General features: G+C 30.3%; 1 protein-coding gene across 3 annotated transcripts in view; it reads right to left on the bottom strand.

Moving 5' to 3' along the window:
- Positions 1-26,317, bottom strand: part of LOC149054452 (calcium/calmodulin-dependent protein kinase type 1-like) — a 389,323-nt gene that overhangs the window by 122,542 nt on the left and 240,464 nt on the right. For all 3 annotated transcript variants that reach the window (XM_089229957.1, XM_089229958.1, XM_089229959.1), the window contains exon 2: positions 25,341-25,475. In XM_089229957.1, coding sequence (XP_089086083.1) covers positions 25,341-25,475 — 135 coding nt within the window. The remainder of the gene's footprint in view (positions 1-25,340; positions 25,476-26,317) is intronic.

Raw genomic sequence — 26,317 nt, 5'->3', positions numbered from 1 at the left:
GACGAAGCTTATAATTGTTAAGGAGCAGTACGAGTGTTACAGCTGACCGACACACACGTGTGTTACAGTCTGTCGCTTATCGCATTTTTAGCTACCGATAGCAGTAACCAGAACTTCACCGCAATCTAAGAGGTATGTTTGTTGATTACGGCCCCCCCATAGTCAAAGTAGGTAAAACACCCACGAGTCCGCCCAACATGTCGGAGGACAACCCCCCTCTCTCCTCACTCAACAACTCACAACTAAACACACAAAAAACCTTCGCAGAAACTACTGCAAATGTATCATTCCCAAAAAAAGACCAAGCAATAATCTTTAACACGATCCAAGATGTTCCACAAATTGAATATATCAAGGCATTCAGCTTACTTACGTCACCTAAGAATATAAAATTTGCATCACGCGTTTCGAACAACAGGTTCTGCATCTACTTCTCAAACAAAAACATCGTCGAACAAATCATTACAAAACAACCTTACATAATAATAAATAATACAGAAATATCGTACCGCCGTCTTATCAACCCGGCCAAGCGCATAATAATATCCAATGTCCAGCCGATAATTCCACACGACATAATCGCAAATGCCATTAACAATCTTTCCATTACAATGTTATCTCCAATTACATTTATGAAGGCCGGATTCTCTAACGACGAGTTCGGGCATATAGGAAGCTTCAGGCGGCAAGTGCATATACACCCTGAGCACAGTGACAAAATTCCCAGCTCTATTTTATTACATTTCGACCAAACTGAATATCGCATATTCTTATCCGATGACACGGTGACATGTTTTTCATGTAAACAAACGGGCCATACATCGAACCACTGCAAAAATGGATTAGTTAATACTACCGTAGCAATTCTATTTAATAACCCAAACACCTCTCCGGATAAAAATACCATGGACATCAGCGAACAGAAAACCCAAAACACCGATAACACCCACACAGTATCAGACATAGGTAATAAAGAAAAACCCAATGAAACAACTGTCATCTCACCCGCCTCACAGGAACCAGCCGCTCAGGAAAAAAGACACGCACCCTCAACAACTAGTTCTAGCTGCCAGGACAACACCCCTATCGCAAAAACGCCAAATAATTCAACTCTAGTACAAACTGAAACCGCAAATACACAGACAAGTAAAGGTACACTCGCAACCAAATTAATAGGCTCCGCCAAATCAGCTCAACCCCCTCCCAAAAAACCCAAACGCTCAAACTCGATCGAACAAATAATAATTAGACTTGAAGAAACATTGCTTCCTGCGAAAACCGCCTTTGAAAATATACCAAACTTAAAAATCAACTTCAACCAATTCAAATATATTATAGAAAACGCACTTACCGAAAAAAACATCTCCAGCATCTTAACGCCATTCAACATCACACCCATGGAAATGATCGAGATTTTAGATACAGTCCGCCCAAAAATTAAAGGCCTATGCATTAAGAATAGACTCACGAAAATAGCCAGCTCACTTCTCGATACGACTATCTATACCGATGATGCTGCCCCGCCTTCAACCTAATAACAGTAATCTCGACTACTACAACCTCTACTACTAAATAAAGTATCTTATAATGAAGAACCTAAATATAATACAATGGAATATCAATAGCTTCATTAAAAAACGTCATGATCTACAACTTATAATACAAAAATATTCTCCCATGTGTATTAACCTCCAAGAAACCAATCTAAAAGATAATAACATACCCAACACTAAAAACTATAAAATCTTTTACTCCAATCGCCTAAACTGCAATCGGGCCAGTGGCGGCGTCGCTTCGTTAATACACACTGACTACCCAAGTGAACAGATTCCAATACATTCTAATCTAGAGGTCATAGCGGTCCAGATAACGCTAGAAGCTAAAATATCAATATGCAATATATACATCCCTAACCAGACACCTTTCAATTCCTCGGATATAGATAACATCATTAAACAACTCCCCAAACCCTTTATCTTATTAGGCGACTTCAATAGCCACAGCGAATATTGGGGGTCTGCTACAACAGATACCCGAGGAAAAGCAATAGAAAAAATCCTTGACGACAATACTATTACACTTCTCAACAATGGCGAACCAACAAGACTCAATCCTTCAAATGGTAATTTTTCCGCAATAGACCTGTCCCTCTCAAGTGTTTCACTGGCTCAGAGAATATCCTGGTCAGTTCTATGTGAGATATACGATAGTGACCACTTACCTATTTTAATGACTTTACTTTCCACCAAAACTCTGCCAACCTCTTCCACCCACAGATGGAGGCTAAAAAATCCAGACTGGGACCTTTTTTTCACACTAGTGGACACATTTATGCAAGACAATTCACAATCTGATACCAGCTCAATAGAGGACGATACCACATTCATCTCAGAATCTATAACTAGAGCTGCCGAAATATCTATTGGAAAAACTACAAACGTGGTTAAAAAAAACTTAGTCCCATGGTGGAATGACGAAATAAAAAACACAATTAAACTAAAGAACAAAGCTCTCAAAACGTTTCAAATCTCCAAAAGTACCGACGACCTAATAAAGCTCAAACATCTCAGAGTTAAAACCCGATACTTGGTAAAAAAAAGTAAGACAGACTCTTGGAAAAGATTTTCCTCCAGTTTGGGACCTAAAGCCGACTCATCTCTGATATGGCGCAGAGTTAGGTCCCTTCGCGGTCACTCTAAAAATCACCACATACACATCATGAAAGATACCGAATTAATCTCAGACCCCGATGTAATATCCAATCTCTTTGGAAACTTCTTCCACCATAATAGTTCAGACGAAAACTACAACACAACCTTTTTCGAAAATAACGTACACATGAGGAACCAACTTTATTTATCCAACATCAACCCCCACTCAGACGAGCAGACAAAACTTAACTCCCCAATTCTATTAGCTGATATGATCAAAGTTTTAGCTAAATGCTCCAGTGTCTCCCCAGGACCAGATGGAATACCATACAAATTTATTCACAACCTCCCTATGTCTGCCTTAATTTCAATCATTAAATTATTCAACAAAATATGGTCCTCCGGGCAAATACCACAAAATTGGAAACACTCCATTACCATTCCAATACCCAAACCGGAAAAAAATAAATTCGATATTAAATCATACAGACCTATATCGCTCCTGAATACCATGGCAAAGATATTGGAAAAAATTATAGATTCCAGACTCAGATGGTTTCTTGAAAAAAACAACATCCTAGACCCTCGACAGAACGGCTTCCGGAGATATAGAAGTACTTCTAATACACTACACGACATCCAAGATGAAATACATTCAACTCTCGATGCAAAACATATGATGGGCCTCATAGCCCTCGACATATCAAAAGCATACGATACCACGTTTCGCCCTCGTATTCTTAAAACACTGTCAAACTTCATCTCTAACGGTAATTTATTTAACTTTGTAAAGAACTTCCTTACTGACAGAACCTTCCAAGTGAAGTGCAATGAAAAGCTATCAAAAATATATGTTCAAACGAATGGTGTACCTCAAGGATCTACACTGTCAGTCACGTTGTTTCTATTAGCGATTAATGATATACCACAAGTTATACATTCTCCTGTAAAGTGCACACTATTCGCCGACGACTTCAATATCTTCTGTAGAGGCATCAATCCGATTAGGACTACAAACTACCTGCAGGAAGCAATATCAGCACTACAAGCCTGGACACTTATTTCCGGTTTCTCTTTTTCAGTTGAAAAGTCCCAATGCATTTTCTTCACAAATAAAAGAAATATTGGCACCATATCAATGTACAATATCCCCATCCCAATAAAAAAATCCATCAAAATATTAGGCGTTCTGTTCGATTCAAGAAACACGTGGATACCTCATCTCAAGTCTATCCGAAAAGACTCGCTTATAAGAATGAATACCCTAAAATGTCTGGCACACAAGTCATGGGGAAGTCTCATCTAGTTTATTACAAATATACAAAGCACTCATTCTTTCTAGGCTCGAATATAATTCCTTCCTATTTATAAATGCTAGAACATCGGCACTCAAAATGATCGATACTGTACACAACACAGGGCTAAGGCTTGTCACCGGAGCATATCGCTCTAGCCCCATTCCCAGTGTGCTTAACACAGCCGGTGTAGCCCCACTTTACATCAGGAGAGTTCAAAGATCCATGCTATTAGCAGCCAGACGCTCCCAAAATAATCTCAATGTTTCGAAACAGATCACAAACGCCCTAAAAGACATCCCATTCCCACATCTTGACGTTATCAAAAACGAAAATATACAGTCACCACCTTGGTTATTAAAAAACTACGTGAACAGTGAACTTAGTTCATTCTCGAAGAAAGACACCTTGCCCTTAATTTACAATCAACAACTCCATTCAATCATTGACGATCTTCACGACTACACCAAAATTTACACTGACGGCTCTAAAATGGAAAATGGAGTTGGAGCAGCGGTAGTACTCCATGACCACGTCAGCATGCTGAGACTACCAAACTTTAGCTCAATTTACACAGCTGAGGCAGTGGCAATCTCCTTTGCCCTGGACCTCATTAAAACAACACACACACATAAAGCAGTAATCCTAAGCGACTCACTAAGCACGTTAAGAAGTATCGATAACCCCATCACCCCAAATGAGATCACCAGGAAAATACATAACCAACTCAACGATCTTACACAGTCAGGCCACTCAATCACTCTGATTTGGATTCCTAGCCACAATAAAATCTCGGGTAATGAAAGAGCTGACGAAAAAGCTCGTCAAGCATTAACCTCCCCTGACGCTATTAAACTCAACTGTTTTACCCTAAACGACGCCAGATCCTTATCAAAAACAATTGCAAACAATTTATGGCTACGGGAATGGAAACAAGGCGCCTCTAAACTTAACCAAATCAAAAACACCATTCACACATGGCATTCCCCACCTGATTTTTCAAGAAAGATGGAAGTCTCCATAAATAGAATGCGCATAGGACACACGCAGCTAACTCACCAGTACTTGATGAAGAAAGAAGACCCACCCATTTGCGCCAGTTGTGGTACACTTCTATCTATCAAACACATCGTATCTGAATGCCGTTCCTTCGAATCGGACAAACGAGAAGCTGGAGTATCAAATATTATATCGGAAGCCCTCCACCCAGACAACATTAGCCGCATGATGTCCTTTTTAATCAAGACCAACCTAATTAATAAACTATAATCTATTATGTCGTAATATGTGTAATATGTGTAATGTTTTTGTAAATAATGTAAATAGTGTATACAACAATTATCATTAACAATGTAAACTATGACAGCCAATGGCCTCCGCAGCCGAGGCTTATTTCTAATAAAAAAAAAAAAAAATTGTTAAGGAGCATCACCTTTACCGATTATTTTTTAATTCAGTTGACATAAAGTTTGACGGATAGATTGCATTGAATACTTTTTTCTGAATTCAAATCATAAAAATATATTAATTGATGACATTAATTTTGATATTAAAACTATTAGAAAGTCGCCATAAAATTTGTATTGAGAATTTTAAATTCTGATGGAGTTATTTACCTATTATGCATAATATATAGCGAACGATTGTGGCTTTTTATCGGTACGTGCAATTTAGTGATGTGTTTGGATTCCCTAGAATTTGGTTAGGGGGAATTCCCAGGAATATTTCAAAGACCAGGAATTTATCGGAAATAATAAAGTTTTATATTGTTATAAATTAAACCTATACCTAGTTTTAAATTATCTGAATAACAAATATTTTATACTCTAAATATTACAGGAGATGAGGAAGACTTTTGAATATTCAAAGACCGTATTTAATTTATATTATATAAAGGTAGTTTGGTAAATATAATATTCAAGTAATTTATAGACGTAAATATCATGTGTTGATTATATGCAGGATTTTAAATAACTACTTTGTTGTGATAATTAGTAATTATTTTAAACTGCCTAGTTCCATCGTTTTACTCGTACCTGTTAATTAACAATTTTTGCAAGAAATGTCTCTGAGAGGTAGAAGATTAATTCTTAGTTGCACTCCACTCACCCACTCACACTAATAATAATTTACGACCGTCACGTCATTGATATCGGTTCGTTTTAAATTTTCACGGATACGACGGGGAGAAAAAAGACTTAAACAAATAATAACCATGATAATTAATATAAACCTTGCGTGTTTTCCTGGTTAAAAACCACCACCGAAATATATGAAAAAAAAACACACATACACAATAATAATATATTATATCTACGTTGGCAATTGGTGGCATGGTCTCTCGAGTCTCTGAGACCATCGGGCTGACGTCGAAGTTTTTAATTTCATTTTAGTCGTATAATAAAGTGTAAAAAAAAGTTTTAAAATATTTTTGGCACGTTCGTAATGAAATTGTGCAGTGCAGTGTTAATAATATCATAGCTTAATACATAGTACCTAACTATCCACTCGCGATATCGATGATGAGGCAGACCACGAAATGCGGAGCACACGAGTCATAGTTCGTATTAAGGTATAATAATTGTTTTGCACACTTCAATTTATAATAATGTTATGAAATTGAAAGAAATTCTCAGGACAAAATGAAGATTAAGAATTACGTGATGTAATCATATTGGTACTTGGGCAGCATCCGATTTGAGCCCGATGAAATAATTACATGTTAATTATTTAATTTAATAAACACATTAAATGTTGTGTTCGAACAGAGTTAGAGTTAGTAAAATATTTTGACCCTATTAGGGATATATAAAATATTTCGTCTGAATTAAGTCAGGACATAAACAGTTTTGTTTTTGAATTGGGTACGAAAAAAATTATTAATCTTATCGTAATAATGTGATATACAAATATATAGATTTCGTACTTTATCATCAAATGAAGATTTTTTTACAAACTATATTGTATACGTAAGTATTCAGTTGGATGCGAACGATTTCTAAAGCTCATGGATTATTTATTTAAAAAATGAGTTATATATATCTGAGGCAAAGTTCTCTGAAAAATTGTGGTTTGAATTTTTAAACCGTATAGGTACAAAAGAGAACTTCAAACGCACGTTTAAATCCTTTCATTTAGAATTTTATAGAACAATTTACACGAGATGAATATTATCATATATAATAAAAAATTTCAAAGAATGCAAATAAAAATGTTGTTATTCCGATTAAAAAATACAAGAAAGGTATTATATAATTATTTTATAACACGATCGTCACTTAGCTTCGGGAAACAAAGTAAATTAGTAAAGTGAATCTAAATCCCTGCAATTCCTAAGCCTAAGTATTATTAATACGTTTGCAAAGTGAGTATAAAAGACTTCGAAAATATTTACATATTTTTACATTTATAGTGGCCTGAGGAGATTTGGTAAATCACACGAATTCGTCACATAAAATAAATCATATTACATGTTTATTTTTCCATTTAGGAAGTTTATATTTTATATTGAAGAGTTATAAAACATATAAAACGGTACACTTATCATATGCCTATTGAAACATCATAACATAAAGCTGAATACTATGTAGTACCACACTTGTATACGGTATACCACATTGTACTAAGTTTCGCATACATAGGCAAATATGGAAACCGCGGGTGTGGAATAAAAATTCAATTGTTTTTTACTTTTGCAGTGTCTACATATTTACTCCGAATGTTTCACAAATGATGACATAATGATAGTTTATTTCATCTTGCGTTCTCTTGCATGTGATATAATTTTAATTGTTTAACACAACTCTGAAACTCACGCAGGTAAAGTCATAGAGTGAAATAAATTCTAAAAAAAAAAAATTGTGTTCACCAATCTAGTTATATCCCACATTATTTTCCAATTTAATTAATACCAAAAAATCTGCCAAGTGTAAAGAAGAATCATTTGCAGTAGACTCTTTAAATTTAAATCTATTTTTTTTTTAAAACAAAATTATATAAGCTTAGGTAGGTACTAAGTAAATAAAGTTCTGTGCTTTTTTTTGCATTCCAATTAAAATAATAATTTAAAAATTTCGTTGCAAACCGCATCATATTATATAAGTAACTAACAACAGTAACAACAAACAAATGAGCAAAGAAAATAAATTAATTAATACACTTTCTAAATCTATTTGAATTTATTTTGTTTTAATTTTCATTAGTTTTTTTTACTGATTTGTATACAACAGCTCAAAAGTTTTAATTTTAGGTTAATACGTGGGTTATTATTGTTTTACGTTACAGTGTAGGTATTTAACAAATATTATCAACTTAAGTATGATATAAGGTTTAGAAGATAAGATATTTCATTTACATACATTTATTTTGTTTTTTATACTAGTTAATTCATAAGTGAGCTACAATTATTAATCTATTTTATACAGGTACCAAATTTGTAAACATGATTTTTTTTTTTAAATGCAATTTTCGGTGTTTTTGTTTTACCGCAATATGCTTGTGATTTCCAAATGTGCTAGTCATTTTTAGTGGTAGGTACTTATCAGCTTTTTGCAGTGTCATATGATTTCTATAATATTTATTTACAAGCTTTTGTAAATATACTATTTACTATTGTAATATTTCTGTGCGATAAGGTTCCAACAATTATTGTTTAGTACTGTATAACGCTGACATCAAAACATCAAATATTTGTATCTTAGAAATTAATCCAGAAAATTTAATGTTTTTAAACATTTTAATATTTAAACGAAATTTTTTGTTTTGATTTTTCATAGTTCATTACAAAATAAACAGTAGGTATTAAATAATATTGATATTATTATTTTTAGCCATTTTCGATTTCTTATTAAATGCTAAGGTTGGTCTATTGTACTCTATTTTAACATTATTTCACCAATAACTTGTTAAACTGCATCAGTAAATCTATCATTTAATAATATGAAAAATATTTTAAATCTATAATTAACATGCACGTGCAATTTATAACAATATAAGTTTCGGTCTTGACGCGAGCAAACGGATGGCAACATCGCTTAATAATGAGCTTGTTTGAGTAGGTGATCTATCTATAAATCCTAAAATATGTAAATGTATGCAACTTGATCGAATTATAATATAAGTAAATTTTCGTATTCCGTATCATTGTGTTATCGGCCGTGGCCATTTTCCTCTAAAAATGAGATACCGTTTTCCTCCACTGTTCATTTTCCTCTAATAAATAATAAATAAAATAATAAAATAATAAATTTAAATAATTTATGCATAATCATAAAAAAATAATAATAAATTGATTATAATATTATTATATATAATATATAATTGCTCGGACTAGCATTTTTCGATAGCTAATTTAGACAGGTGATACCAGAATGTATAATCATCAACCGATAAGCGTAAAATGTGATCGTAGCCTTACTCTATCTTTATAATACGGAACGTAATATCAAAACACTCTAAAATATTGGATTAAAATAGATATAATTATTAATTTTAGAAGAAAATATTGTAAAGGAAAATGGAAACCTTTTTTTTTTTTGGTGGAGGATAATGGACAGCGGAAGAAAACGGTACATCGTTTTTGGAGTAGGTAAAATGGAACTCCCCGTATTATCTAGGTTAGTTTACAGCATTTTAAGTTTACAGACGAGATAAATTCTTTTCATTTTATCTATGCCGTATAAAAACAAGTGCCAAAAAGTTTGTAATTGTAACCGTTTTAAAGTTTTTAGGTCTTTTTATAAGAGAGGAAGAGAGAAAATACGAAACGTATTTATTATATGATTTTTTTGAATAGCTTTTTTTTCGGTAGTAGTTTTTGACCATCACTGACCTGTGCAATATCGAAGATAATCGATGTGATTTAATATTATTACATTATAATCGAATTGAGATAACTCCAATATGTCACACACAATCAACTCTGTGAGCGATTAGCTGTCATCTCGTAAAGGAGAATTTCAACCTGAGTCACTACTCACCATTCGGGTCACCCAATATCAAATTATTATCTTCAATTCGGATAACCGGATCACGTGTGTCCCGTGGGATATCAAAAATCCCCACATCTGAGTTTTTAAAAGTTCAAACATACGTAAGTTCTAGCATGATATGGAAATTAAATAATTGAATGCAGTTTATACTCTTTTTGGTGCATAACTTCTTTACGGTGTACAATCTTTATAATAATATTATAGGTACTCATTTATTATTATCAATTTATTTTTGTCATTAAATCTTTATTAAATTTACATCATTAATAAATACAATATACGGAAAATAAGAGTAAAATGGATATATATTATTACAATTTATAAATTGTTTGGATGATGCTGTTCCAAAATGTAAACTGTTAATAGGCTTAACAGTGATCTAGGTACATAATATTTTTATATAATACATATTCAACTTACCAACTACGTCTATGTTGTCAGTGCAAGCGCGCCCACAGGGGGGGGGGCAACGGGGCCATTGCCACCCTGGGAATTTTTAACTGTACTTTAATATCATGCATTGTATTCCATTTTACCATCAAAAATATAAAATAATATATAGTCATATAGAATAAAACTTTTTCGATATTATCAGTAATTATATGAAAATTAATTAATATAATCAACAGTAATCAAAATGCGGAATTACAGATTATCATCAATAGTATCACGAACTATTGTAATATTTTCTACCTAGCATCTGGTTAGGTTAGGATATTTCGCGGAATACAAAATATAGAATCTCCCAATCCTAATGATTATAATTTATTTGATTTTGCAATGGGCTATTTTTAGTCAGTTTAAAAGGTTTATTTAACCCAGATACGACAACAACTATAGATAAAATAACTCGTGGAAACGCGATTCAGTGACGACCAGTTAATCGTGTCTCGTGTCATTATGAAGAATGTAGTGAAGATAGATTAAATGGATTAGCTTAGTTAATAAAGACATTGTTAAAAAAAAAAAAAAGGAAAGGTTATAGATGATGTTATTCAGTTATTTTGTATGCAACCAAGAAGAGTTTAATTTTTATTTAATGATTAATAATGTTTAAATGTATCTACAAACTTAAATAAATATAAGAATATTGTTTAAGTCAAATTACTAAACATCTAAATATTATTATTTTATTATTAAATACTACTATTAATTTAATTCTACTATTATTTAATTAGTGAGTATATTGTATTTTAAGTAATTTTTATCTTGCGCCTAGTGGGATTTTATCCTGCGGGCGCGCTTGTGTCAGTGAGTTTTAAAAACAAATTATTGCCATACAAAACTATCTTCCATCCAATATCGTTATACGGCATCCAAATTTGGAGCCTCTACCCAAGCCTTTCAATCAATTACCCTAAGACTTATCACTGGACTGAACACAAGTTTTTTTCCTTTGTGAACGTATGCGTGTATTTTTTTTCGTGTTGGAACTTACACATGTAGGTGATTTTTACCTGCCATGCAGTCTCGTGTGGGAACTTAAGCAGAGGCTAATTAGCACACCGCCGACCGACTGTTTGATTTATGTTTTTCTGGAAAAAACACGGAGGTGCTAAACTAGGTCACTAGAGGAAAATAAAAAAATTGTGCGTGATACAAAACACGTACAAAATTGTGTAGGCACACAGAAGTGTGTACTGAGGATGTGTTGATGGACTTTCATGTTTTGTGCTAGAGGGTTGTTGATGGCAGATGGGGTGTGGGTGAGATCGTTGGCGTCGCCGTTAAATTATCCTTTGTGAAGCTTGGTGTAAATATGACACTCGATGGAATGTGCTAGCAGTATGTATGATAGGAAGGAACTCCCATCGTACATAATATAATCTTTAATGTATTAAAGTATGCAGAAACAATAATGTTTTATCACAATTGATGTATGCAGGACCATCAGAAAATAGTGTATTTAAATTTCTAGACTAAAAAAAGATATCTATTTTTCCGCGTGTTTAAACCAAGAGACAATTAATATTATTAATTAACAGTACTACCCTCAATATATAAATAATTAATTATATGCTAAGGACATCACCCAAAGAAAAATATAATTCATTTGGTTTGATAATACAATTTATAATTTCGTTTTTAATTATTATTTTCTTTGGTTATAAATATATTCTTATTAAGTTTCTTTAATTAAATTTGTATGAAATATTAATCATACATTATAAAAGTAATATAAAAATTTGTGACTATGCTTCATAATACGTCTGATCAGATAGAAAAAAGGAACACGAAACACTAAAAGTTTTTTTTTAATACAATGATTACTTTTTTAATCATCTTAATATTAAAACCCTAAGGAATAAATCCATTTTTTTTTTACCTAAATTTAAATGATTAAAAAACTGTTGCGGGTGAATATTGCTGATGGATATGAGAGAGAGGTGAGATGTATGATAAATTTGTTAGCGTAACATATTGTATACTATTAGGGTTGTTTGTCAATTGTACCGAATGTTTTAGACTACCTGAACTATAGTACAAATCTTTTGCAACAGTGCGTTTATGATAAACTAAAAATACTGACAGTTAGACAGATTAGTATAATTTAATAAATAAAAAATAAATAATTTCTCAATGTTTGATAAAATACTTGAATTCTATTATTTGTATATAAAATTAAACATTTTTTACAATATAATATAAATGTATGTGGTATACATAATGCTATACAAATATACAATTAAAAAAAAAACAAAAAAATACGTTTTAGCAAATTAAAAATATAAAATAGCTTACTAAAAGTAATATAAATAAACAAGTATAAATGACTCAAGATAATTAAACGACACTACATCCATATCATGTTTTAATTCAGATAAATTTAAACTACCTATTTTAAATCCTAATAATTGAATGTAAAAAATAATAGTAATAGTTAAAATAATAATATATATTATGAGTTATAAATACCTAACTTAACCTAAGAGTAAAAATATACATGTACTGAAAATTATTATTGAAATATACGTGCATTTGTGCACTAAAAACACTGAAATTTCTCTTAATTTTTTTATGCGATTTAACTAAACCATAAAAAAAAATTTAAATTGACTTATAATTTATAATTAAAATATGCATAATATACATAAAAAATTTTAAATAAATGCGAAAATATACAAAATAAAATCTTGAATTTAGATTTATACATGTATAAATCAAAATTATAGTTGATCTAGAAATTTGTAGGTCCATTAAGTAAAACTATATAAATTCATTTTGCTTTTTTGCCCAAATTATCACACAATAATTTGGCGAGGGTGTCAAAAAATGGCTGATTGAAGAATTCTGCTACCGTTTACTAATATAAACGAATGAATATTTTAATTTATATAATATTTTAAAATTTTATATCAATCAGTTTTTGGAAATAAAAGAAAACGTGACAGCGGAAATTATATAGACTTCCTGGAAAACGACAAAACACAGATCCAATAGCGTTGGGTTTTGTATGGGTAGATACCTACGCAGAACGGAAACGGATATTCCACTGTTATCTGTCATTATATAATAATATGACACACATAAATTATAATATTTTAATGTCATATACTTCAGCAAAGAAACGGGTGTGTCATGTGCGTATTTCTATCATCACACGTATTACCCAGAAGGTAACCAGGCAGGAGTTCGATTCACATAATTCACAACGCAAGTGGTGACAGTTGTTACGAATGTGTGGATAAGTGGGGATACCAGTTAATGGATTTAGTACGGTAAAAAGTTCTAAATTATAACATTTATACTATTAGGAATAAAAAAATTGAATTAAAAGCTGTAGGTTGATGGGCGGAGGTCAAATGGTTCAGCTTGCCTCAGGTTTACAATTTTTCAGCACACCAATGGCTGAAATATTACTTGAATTAACATCATAATAATTTAAAGTGCAGACGATTGTGAACTTTTTCATTTAAAATAATTGTTCTCAGAACGCTGAATAATATAAAAATCGAATTTATGGTGAAAATGTTCAGGTGGCATAGCTCTAATACAATTTTAGTCCCAAAAAGTTTGAATGGTAAAAAAAATAAATGTATTTTCCTCCGTCGCAATTGAAAAATGTTGTAGGCTGCGACGTTTCAAAAAAAAAAAAAATGTCAGTTTTCCACTAATTATTGAGATACAACCGTTTACTAAGCGTGGATGACATATGATTTATGACTTTTTATCTGATTCGGATTTAGTGGGAGTAATAAGTTAAATTTTTCCCTTTCTGTGTTTAAATATGTAAAAAAAATTTGTTCCACTTTCAAGCCGACAAATCGATATTGGACAAAAAAAAATTAATCAACAAAAATGTCTCATAAACAATCATAGTGACTATAACCTTTGATTCAAACGTTTGGTTATTAAGTATGATTAAATTGTAGGTACCTATATAACAATGACTATACAGTGATGCGTCGAAGTGAAAATAAATAAGTTTTTATTTTTTTAGGTGATTACAATTAAACCAAATAATGGATTTAGTACGAAAAATCTTAAAACAGTCATATTTTTACTGTAAAGCGAAAAACAAAATAAATCATTATACACTTAAAGCTGTGGATATGTTTTCAAATGATATACTTAGCCTCAGACCTAACCATTTCCATTGAATGACTATTCCACAGAGCCAAAAGACTGAAAATTTGTCTACTCCGAATAAAAAGAATGCCATATACTTTTGACCTTTTTTTTTTTAACTTTTAACAGTTTAGTTGCCATCTTTTTTGAATCGTCTATTTCCTATAATTACCGTAGATTAGACTTATAGTAATTGATACGCTTAGCCAGTACTTGCCATACTCGTAACCCTAGGAGTTATCCGTAAACCTGAAGAGTACGTATGAACTCATGCAACCTTCCTCTCAATCCGAACGGTAATTAATCCTCCTTTTAAGTGATATATTTCTACCCCTGGAGTGGAGGGTCTAATGAGAAGTCCTAACAATAATTTGAGTTTCGCGACCAGTTCGAGGATGCGCTGGTTACGTAGATTAAGAATCACATGCCCCAGAAGGAAGAAGCTGTTAGACCGGAAGTTTAGGGGCTCGTCGATATTAATTTGTAATTTTTGAAATTTTGATAGAAATACTTTCTTTACTTCCTGCGTTTTTTTTCTATATTACTTATTTTATAGGAACCGCAAAAAAATGTATTACTGAGGTCCAAAAAATCGAGAATCCGGTTAGGACTACTATTTTAATACTTGGTCTAACAAGGTTATGCCAGATAGATTATTCGTCTCTCCAAAGTGTAGGTAAACACTGGGTAATTGATTTACTATCTATGTCCGAAATAGCAATAAAATAACGGTTAAAATAATGAGCATTTCAATATGAAAATTTCAGTTTTCATTTGAGCAGATTTTTATTTCACCACATTAATTTTTAAAATGTGTATTACTTAGGTTTGAAAAAAATCATAAAATAATGTGATAGCCAAACTAGAATATTGTTCCAAGTTTTTTTATTCATCTGTTGTACAAAATTCATTTGTTTTTTTAAGTAAATTTATATTTTGAATGTAGGCAATTTTATGCTTTGTTAATTTATCAAAAATAAATCTTTTATCATTTGTCTATGTTTACTATATGAAAGGTTAAATAGAAAGACATGAATATAACAAAAAAAAAGTAACCTAACACTTAAGTTAAGGCATAAAATGTTGGTTGAAAGAGAATAGTATTTTGAAATATATAAATGGAGAACAAAAGAAATGTCGATAAGCAAGACGTACTGACATTAGGGTCGTCGACCGAGATGTTATCAATAAAAAAAAATATGGTTCCATTGCAATGGAGAGATACTTTGTTATTATTGTTTGAATTGTTAAGTATTTAACGCCATGAATGAGGGTATCAAGTTACACGACTATATAATAATACCATGGAGTATAACACTTTCGTTGAAACAATATGAGCTATTAGAGTTCAATAATGGAAAATAAAATAGGATTCGTTCAGAATAAAATAAATTTTATGAAGCGTTATAACAACTATGGATATTATATGTACTATGGATATTTCTAAAAATTGATTATCACGATTTATATTTTCAAAACACATCAGGTAAAATGCTAATAAATAGTTGATAACTTGACTTAAGTGGGCGTGATTAGGTACTATTAACGTTTTTCTAAAATTACATATAATACTGGCTTTTTTCATTTTTCCAAAAAAAAAAAAAACAATAATATTAATAATAATAACATAAATAACATTTTTACATATTAAAAAAAAAGTTCTAAAAACTTCTAGCGTTATATAAAACAAATTTTACTTTTTTAACGAAAACTAGAAAATAATATAGGAAATGATATGGTTTTTTTTCATTCAATTCCAATGTGTACTGTCGAAAACTGTTCATCAATGTCAATGCAACTATCTATCTATATATTTTTTATGGGTAGTGGGAGAGTGATTCAAAATATGTACATTGTAATTTGAGTTAAAACTAATTTCAAGTTTTGACATTTATATAAAAATATGACAAAAGCAAGATTTATTAGAGAAAATATTTATGATGGTGTCGAGAATACTATTTTATACATCTGTAAAATTATAGAGACTTTTTTTGGTGGAGGTGGAGTGGGAGCTAAAAGAACTTGATCAATGTTAAATTACACTTTATAGTTTAATATTACCGCTCAAGGTAGAGTGCTTGATTAAAATTTTACTGGGTGACAAATGTACAAACGCAATTATGTATAATTTTTTTAAATATAATAATATAATTATATAGTTAAGTATGTACTATGATACTTAACTGTGGACTTTATTTGAACAAATTTGTTTAATAAGGTAATAGAGCAACATTTAAGGGTGTCTCTGAAAATCATGCTTATTATATGATTTTATCTTCCCAGGCCTGACTGTGGTCGTCGAGAATTAGGTAAAAGTGATATTGCAGGTCTATAAATAATTTTGTTGAATGGATCATTAATCATCGCGTGATAGTGTTAATGTGATAATAAAAATATTGCATATGGTTTTCACAAAGTTGAAAATATTACGATTGTCGTTATTTTGTTTATTATGAGACTGCGTAATATTATTATTACGACCACCGCCTCCATAACCTGACCCCTTTAATGTCGTTACAAACAATTTATACAGTTAATACACGATATAAAATAAAAGTCATTATCATTATTACTAGCCATTTGGGTTATTTCCGAAGAGCGTTTTAAAAGTTTGAAGTCCTAAAACAAATAACTAATATTCGATCATCTACAGACTTTTCACTCTCCCTGCCCGAACAAACTTCTCAGGGAAAAACAATATATATGTATAAAAATACTTAGCAACAACAATATATATATGTTATATATATTTAACAATGTATAAGAAATTCTATACGTTTTCGTACAGCACCTTTCCACTTCCTGCACACGTATTATTATGAGCACTACGTATAGGTACCGGAAATTCGACGAAAGAATCTTGAGGACGACTTTTGAATAGATTCAGCAGTACTTGATTTCAAAGTGCAATTAAAAGTTTATGTTCAGAGAAAAACTTCAAAATTCTTTATAATTATCGTTGTTACCCTCTTTGTTTTTTAATATTCCCAATAATCCACCCATTTGGTAGAGCAATTAATAAGGCAATAAAATGAAAATATAATATTTTTAATCAGCGCTCTGTTTACCGTCTTCTAAATAATTATTGTTATGGAAGGCGTTTTTCGAAATGAAATCATGTTTGATATAATATGCTTACAACAATAAAATAATAATTTATAATTGCCATACCTATATAATATGCCAATATAGTTTAACTATAATCATTTGTATAGAATAAATGTATCATTACGTTTTTGGAAAGTTTAAATTACTTATTTTTAAATTACTCATGTTTCCAAAAAATAAAACTGGTCACTATATTGTATTTTAAGATAACTTTTATTTCTATTTTATTTCATAATTCTTTTTTTCGATAATTTGGATACATAACCAAGAAATATCAAACATGAAGTTTTTTTATAAATAAACTTTAAAAGTTTAGTTACGGAGAGTAAAATGGCGATATATAAGCAAATATTTTTCGATAATTATTTTATTTTCGATTTTGAAATATAAATTATTACTAAAATACTTAAGATCCACTTGGCAAGATAAATTAGTAAAAAATTTTTTTTTGTAAAAGTATATATTGCTTTAATAGTTAAAAATATTATATAAGAAGACATTTTTTTCCAAAAAAAAAGGGAAAAAAAACAATAATTATTAGTTATTACAATACTAGGTATACAAACACTAGGTACTAATGCTATAAGCTTGTTAAGGGTAAAAAATATTATTTGGTTAGAATATTGACGTTTAAATATTTTGATTAAACGTAAACGCCTAAATCGTTGCAATTAAATAATTTAAAACTAAATTTTTAACAGATAAAAATACTAGCACAGAAATAATATGTTTTTTATAATGACTAAAGTGTATTAACACATACTTTTGTATATGATTATTGCATAAAAAGTAAGAAACAATAGTATACTGTGTAACGTGACTAAATTATTCCCGTGAAAACATTGGAACTCTGTTCGTGTATGGGTAGTAATAGATTATATCAATATCACAAATATATCGATCATCGGGACAATGAAAAAGTCCGAATGATAACACGCATCCGTGCACGACCACACACGCACTCCTATCGTATCTCGTATTCTGACTATATATTTATATACCGACAAGGCCACCACCACGGCATCGCATCACTGGGTCAAAATAGTCAGTCGTCGTTCGCTATCCAGCCTGGTCACCGGCGTAACGGCCCCTTTTACGACCAGTGTTCCATCCATAAGAATAATGGAGTAGTACAGCCCGATTGGCCCGGGCTGCCACCCGGAAGGTAGTTGGATGCAAACGAGAGCAATAACAACAACAACAACAACATCAGCTTTTCCCATGCCAGTGTGGTGTTGGCTTTATGCGGTGTCGGGTAAAATGCCATGTACTCCATATGGTGTAATATTAATAATTATAAAATTTGTACTAAAATCATAATTCATATAGAAGAAAAAATGTACCTTATATAGTATTATGTATTTTAAATCCACGTTTCTCCGACCTAATCCGTCTTGGATTCGTGGCGGTCGGTCACTTTTAGTGTTCGACCGTTAGGGAAACTTTACAACTGATAGCAGTAGAATAAAGTAATTTTTGTCCTCAAACCTTGGTGGTTAAAAAAGGGGTTATTGAACAACTTGTAAAGCATTCAATATTATTTTTATTATTATTGTTATTTTTAATTTTTACATTTTACTATATTTTTTGGTATTTTTAAAATATATTTTTTTGCTATTAATAATGACTATTCTTAACCCTTTGCCACCTCCCAGCCACGACTAGTTCACCTTTAGTTTCGTTAGTTTCAGTCACGACCCACTTGAGTTTATACTCTGCCACAGTGGTGGCTACTTTGTGGGTTTTAAAATAAATAGTATTGAAGTTTTTTTTTTAAAATACCTATATCACCCACCCCACTTCACCACCAATTCATGCAATTAAGTCTATCAACTATACCGTTCTCGCCACTTTTTAAATAAATAAGGTTTGTGACTACTTCGCTAAATTGCGTAGGCGCCATTATTATTTAGACTCAGAACCCACACACGGAGCTACAACTATACACTATTTTATTTGGCGAGAGCATTTATTAAAAATGGAAAAAATAATGTCTGTTTTTCACACTATACCTATCATACAATATAATCTAGGGTATGTTTGTCCATTTGCTAAAAATATCAAACTCTTAAATAATTAAAGCACATCGTATTTTTAATTTTCTTTTCGTCAAAAAGAATCGTTATTTTCGTTCATACGTTGACTAGTTATATATATATATTTTTTTTAATAAAATAGAAAAATAGTAGTTCAGAACTACAAAAGAGTACCTATAATTTATTATTTTAATACTTTCTGTCAAATATCAAACGAAAGGACCAGAGCTCAATTAGGGGGGACACAAAAGATGTATTTATATAGGTATAGCTAAAAGAGTTTTTTTTTTCTAAAAATGCTAAATTAAATTAATATCTGAAGTAGCATGAAGTATGAAAGAAATTTGTAGCTTGATTGGCATTGTACATAATTAAATCTAAAAAAACACAAAAGTCATCGATCAATCTAATAATGTCTACTTATAACATTATGTTATGATATTACCATTAATAAGCGAATCGCGAATTAGATGCCTATTTCATTATAATACATCATAATACACAAGCGTGTTTCAGATTGTCCGTATGCAAGATGCAACCCATAATGACCAGATACGCCATGTAAAACGTCTGATGTAGTCTGGTATAGTATTGTATCGTGTGCATGGTTATCTCGTTTAAATGAAATATAATAATTCATTCATTTGCAGTCTTAAAACCTTACAAAACTAATTAGTGAAATTATATTATTTAGATGTTTATGTGTAGTGCAGTGAGTAATCTGCTTTAACTATCATCGCCGGAGCCCATTGGCCAATGGCTGCGCGCTAATACCCGGTATAGCACGAACGTTGACAAAGTCCACCAATTAAAATTGTATTTCAATCAGAAATATAGTTTATGTAGGGACATATAATATTATATACAACTAAATATATGAATTAGCTAACAATTTTACTCGTATAAATCCACTTTGATCAATCAACTTATATATTTATATATTATAATATGAATTATACTGAATTGAACGCACTTAACGTCGTGATTGACTCATCTCATAATATATTTTAGTAAGTTATGAAAATAAATGTAAACATTTGGAAAAAAAAATATAAGTTTAGATGTTCGAAACTTTCATCAGAGACATTTTTGAAATTATATGAATGTAGTTAGAGTGTAGTAGGTACCTTAATATTAAATTTTCAAGTTTTGAATTCCAAAATAATGTATTTTGAAACTTAGATTTTTATCATATAACTTAGAGTAGCGGCAGGTGAAAAATATTTTTGGTCATGTGCTAAAATTTTGAAATTAAATTTTAAAAAAAAGCAGGTAAGTGGGTACTGCTCTGCTGTACATTAGTGGGACGGGTGGACTTCTTACTAGGGTAGGTTAAATTTGAATGTAATGATAGGTATCATTGTATACGAAAAACGATTCTGAACGGAAATAATTTGTCAGTCTAGAATATAATTATATTTAAATATTGTCATATATTCTATTTTGAAACAATTATTTTATTTTTCAATTAGGACGCATTTTGCATAAGGCATGGTTAATCAATTATTCCAAAAACATTGCATGTAGTTATCACAATTCATAATACCTTATATTATCATAGATATACATATACCTGGTTTGAGGATAAATTGTTATCATTACGCGATTTAATAAAAATTTAAAACTCAAACGCTCAAAACATTTATTCTATAATGACGCGTCAAATTTTCTCTATAGCTATTTGAAGAAAAACTTATGGAAAACTTAGTGTTGAAGTTTTTAACCTTAGATATAAATACAAACAACTTTATGAATTTTGAACTACAAAATAACTTGCAAATATTCATGGTTTTGACGAATTTTTGTCAATATTTGAACTTCAAATGCTAATAAAAAAAATTTGTGCCTATATATTCTTATAATTTTTTAATCACTATAAGAATAACTTATAAGAAACTTTGTATTAAATATTCAAGTATTTTTATTGGGCCAAAAAAATTTATCGACACTTCACAAAAATTTTTTCAGAAAAATTGAAAATTTCAGTTGTCTATAATATCTCAAAAAAAGTCAAAATATTTTGAAAATTAAATCATATAAGATATAAAGAAAATGTCAATCTAAATAACCGGTATAATTTTCAAGTCAAACATTTTTGAAAATTAAACTGTATATAGATAACACTAACATAAACATTTGGTGAAAATTTCAAGTATTTACAGTGATTTGTTGTTGAATTACAACCTTATAAAAAAATTGATTTGGTCGAAAACTGGTTTTGCGTAAAAATTCCCATTTTTCTGTCACTTTTTTTTGTGTTTCTCGATTTTATTGAAAATTGTTGGAGAATGTTTACTTTTGACCTCTACAATGCACCAAGTATATTCTCTTTTCTATCGAAAACCACCCTCAAAGTTTGAAGTTGAAGCATTATTTCGACTAGTACGTAAGCATAAGATTTAGACCACATCCATCAATGTATTATTTATATATTTTGATTTTATCGAATTCATTGGTTGGGGTAAATTATTCACAACTAATTGTATGTTGACACGAATATCGAGTTTATAATGAATTAATATCTTCAAGAAATTAGTTTAAATATTGAATGATGAAATACAAATATGTTCTGGTGTCATTAAAATTGTTCAACGTTTGATAAATTTTTGCAGTAGGTTTGCCACCCCCATTATACGATAGTTTTATTTTATTAAAATGTATTTACATATAACCACCCTTAGCAGAACGAAAAAATAAAATCATACAATATTTTTATATTGAATTTTTAGGGCTGACGAAAATTAAATGTGAGACATTTGATTGTCAAATACTCCACTCCACAGCCTTTCTTTTTCGACGACCTGTTAATTTTCATTCAATCTCAAGCTTATATCTTATTTAAAAACGTGACGTATCCCCCAAAAATTATTTAAAAAGTGAGAGTGGTAAGGAGCTAACATTTCGACCACATCTACCAGAAACAAGCCAATTCAACAAAAGTCACGTTCGGCTGAAGTCTGTACGTAAGTCTACCTCGCAAAACTTCAATTAAATTTTAAAAAAGTTTTCATTGTTCCGTTTTTTATTTTATTTATTTGCATCTCTATTGTGTATAGAAAGTTCAAAAAGAGAGTAAAAGAAATAATTTTTATTTAATTTTGTTTTATTCGACGAAAAAATATTAATAATATTAGAAAAATATTAGTTACCTAGTATAATATATATTTTTATACTATTTTATACTATTTTCATTGATTGCATTACGTTTAACTTATTCTTTAAGCAATCAATGAACTCCTTACAACCTGAACTTCAATTAAATATTAACATTATCAACTACTTCTTAAAGATAATTAAAGTATATAACCTAATTCTAGCATACTGTAAACTATATGTAATTTGAATGTTCACTAATGGCCAAGTAGCCAATAAAATTATGATCAGTGAAAAAAAAAAGTGAACTCTAAAAAATTCAAACAATATATTATAGTGACTGTACTTTATTTATTATAGCTGAACTACAATATTTATATTATATGTGTTGTAATATACAATTTTAATTGAGTGTTTAATTGTTTTGAGATGTTTTTAAATAAATTGATATGTACCCTAAAAAATGTTGTCCTCTATACTTGTAATTGAGTAATGTATAATTTTATTTCAAGATAATTCAAAAAAGAAAAAAATTACTATGCATTAATCTGTATTGTCAAATGTCGCACGTGAGTTATAAAGAAAATCTCCTAATACATACCTTATATTATATTATGCATACTATGCATAATATTTGATTTCCTTCATTGTAAAATTGTTTAATACAACAACTGTATCCGATCAATTACATTGATCACATTCTGTTCAAACTTTTTAAATTATGAGTATTATAATATGACTAGGTGTAAAATATTAAATGTATATTATTTATTGTAAATATCGTATTCATTAGCATAAATTTGCGTTATTTTTGACGAAAAAGCATCTCCGTCCTATATATCTTCGTAGTCTGTGACGTATGTTTGGAGCTTCTTTAAGAAACGAAAGTGATTAGAATAGGTAGTATATTCCGAAAACATCTAATAGAAGAAAAAAATGATTTCAGATCGACAATCACTATCAGCTTAAACTTTTTAAATGATGATTTAAATGAATATAAAATATTATATTTTTATTGTAAACATCGTATCCATTAGCGTAATGTATTATTATTACGATGAAAAAGCAAACCCGTATAACAGAGCTTTGTAGTCTGTTCAATTATTATTATTTATTTTTTAATATGTAGGTATGTCGCGCTTTAATGATATCCATCGTTAAACGTACAGTCATAAAAAAATTGATTGCGTTTTTTTTCAACCGTCCAATTTTCAATATATATATATATTTATGTAATCATGTACGGTACATACTTCGGCACAATATTATTGTGCATATATTCCCTATATACAGGATGATTCACCAAGCATGCTCAACCCTATTTATCCAGTTATGTTGATTCGAATTCTCGTTTTTAAATATTTTAAATATCATAAACGCGTTTTCGGATAATATTTTTAACTATTTATATTTTATCAAACCATTCAAGTAGTGTATTGTGGAAATACAAAAATATATTATTTTTTTAGTAAAAACCAACTTTTTTCTTCCATGTTATGGCAGCTATTTTTTTTTTTTAATATCGATGATCTAAATTTAAATTCAAATGAGTTATTTCTGTGGTATTCGTATTAAAATGAATACCTAAAGGATAATTGCTCTTAAAAATGGTTTTATGAAAATTTAAAAACTATGTAACTAATATTGAATCAAGTATTTATTTTACTTGCACAATGTTTAGAAATTACAAAATGTTAATACTATACTTAGCTTAATAACCATAGTTTACGTCAGTGTTTTGATATATTATTATAATTAAATAACTAATAAAATATTTGTTAAAATTCGACCAGCATTCATCAAAATTTCAAAAAAATCATCTGATTGACGCTTTAGGTACACGATAAAAAAGTGTTTCTCATTCAAAAGTAAAATTATTCCAAGTATTTTAAATATACTTAAAAATTACAAAAATCATTATACAAACAAATACTTACAAAACAACAATTTTTAATAGATATAAGAGGATGAGCTTGCTCTGGTTGACCACCTTGTATAATTGCGCTATGTATTTATCCGATCAATAATATTATATTTTTAGCTACTGGAATATTAAAACGCATAAAGCAAGGTCGAAGCAATAAAACTATATCATAATAACATTCGTTTGTATTTTACAAAAATATAATATTGATTCATAGCTCCTATACTAGTAAATAAAGTAAAAAAATATGCATAATATATTTTAAAACCGCCAACGCGTCGCTGTTAATTAACCAGAATCTACCTGCCCAAAAATGATTGTGATTAACGAAACATCATAGTAATCAAAACGAGTGTATAAAAATTATAAAAATATTTGATTTTGTGAAATAACCTTTTCACTTTTGCTACCCTGAGACGAATTATTATTAGGTTTATATTGATACCCCGCCGGGTGTGCTTAAAATCTTCTAATATTAATATAACGACGCATGCACCTTTTATATGGATATATTATTGTAATAAAATGAACAATATTCGTAAAGATACTTGACGGATAACATGATACCCATCACTTCTAATGACGCGACGAGCTTACTGGATAAAAAAATATAATAATGTTTTATAAAACAATTGCGGAAAGTCTGCGCATTTTACTATATTATTATTTCTTACCTTCGCAACACTTTGATTTCGTTGTCCAGAGAGTCCTCTTTGCCCTTCAATGCTTTTTTGTCGATTATCTTCACGGCATACATTTCGCTAGGACGTTCCTTGCTCACAGCCAATCGGACTTCGGAAAAAGCACCCCTGTAAACACAAAACTCGTGTCAAGTCGCATTACAAACTATTAATAAAAAACATATTCTACGAACAATGCTCCTCCTGTAGCACCTATGAAGTATATATATTAGTCATACCAACCGGTCCAATTAAGAAAAAAAAATAGACGTCCTCCCAACAACCTATTCGCAAAAAATTATTATGTTTCTTTCAAACAGCGGAGCAGTGGCGCAACTCCCGGGGGGGGGGGGGGTGGTTGGGAGTGTCAAACACCGGGGCCCAAAGACTGCAGGGGCCCCTGGGCCCCAGCCTAAATAAAATAATCTATTTCCATATTTGATAATAAGTTTCACAATAAATATAAAAATCATGACATTTTGATCATTAATATTTATATACCTATTTATAATTTATATATAATGACTAGTACAGTGAAATGATTGCATTTATTTTGCATCTTTTTGAATGCTTATATACAGTGATGTAGTTCTAAAACAAATTATGGGTAAACGCCTTAATCATTGTAAAAAAAAATTTGGGGCCTACGCTCTACAACCCCCCTCCCCCAGTCATCCCACCATTATTCGGTACTTGTACAATCCAAAATCTATTTGTCTATATAATATACAATAGAACCTCATAAATTATGATTGTTATATTTTAACCTCATTTTTTGAATACGGGTAAACAAGGATCTAAGATAGGTATCTTTAAATCATGGGTAAACGTAAACAACGAATCGAGATTCGCTTCTATATTGTTCTATATTGACAATAGTAAATAATTTACGACGCTTATCTTTTTTTTGTTATTGAATATCAAAATTTAATATATTATACTACCCAATAATATTTCCTAAATAAATTTTA

The sequence above is a fragment of the Diuraphis noxia genome, unplaced genomic scaffold, assembly GCF_037042655.1.
Source record: "Diuraphis noxia isolate RWA-SAM2 unplaced genomic scaffold, SU_Dnox_SAM2 contig0006, whole genome shotgun sequence".
In the NCBI taxonomy this organism is placed as follows: domain Eukaryota; kingdom Metazoa; phylum Arthropoda; class Insecta; order Hemiptera; family Aphididae; genus Diuraphis; species Diuraphis noxia.
This window is presented reverse-complemented; position numbering and strand designations above follow the sequence as displayed.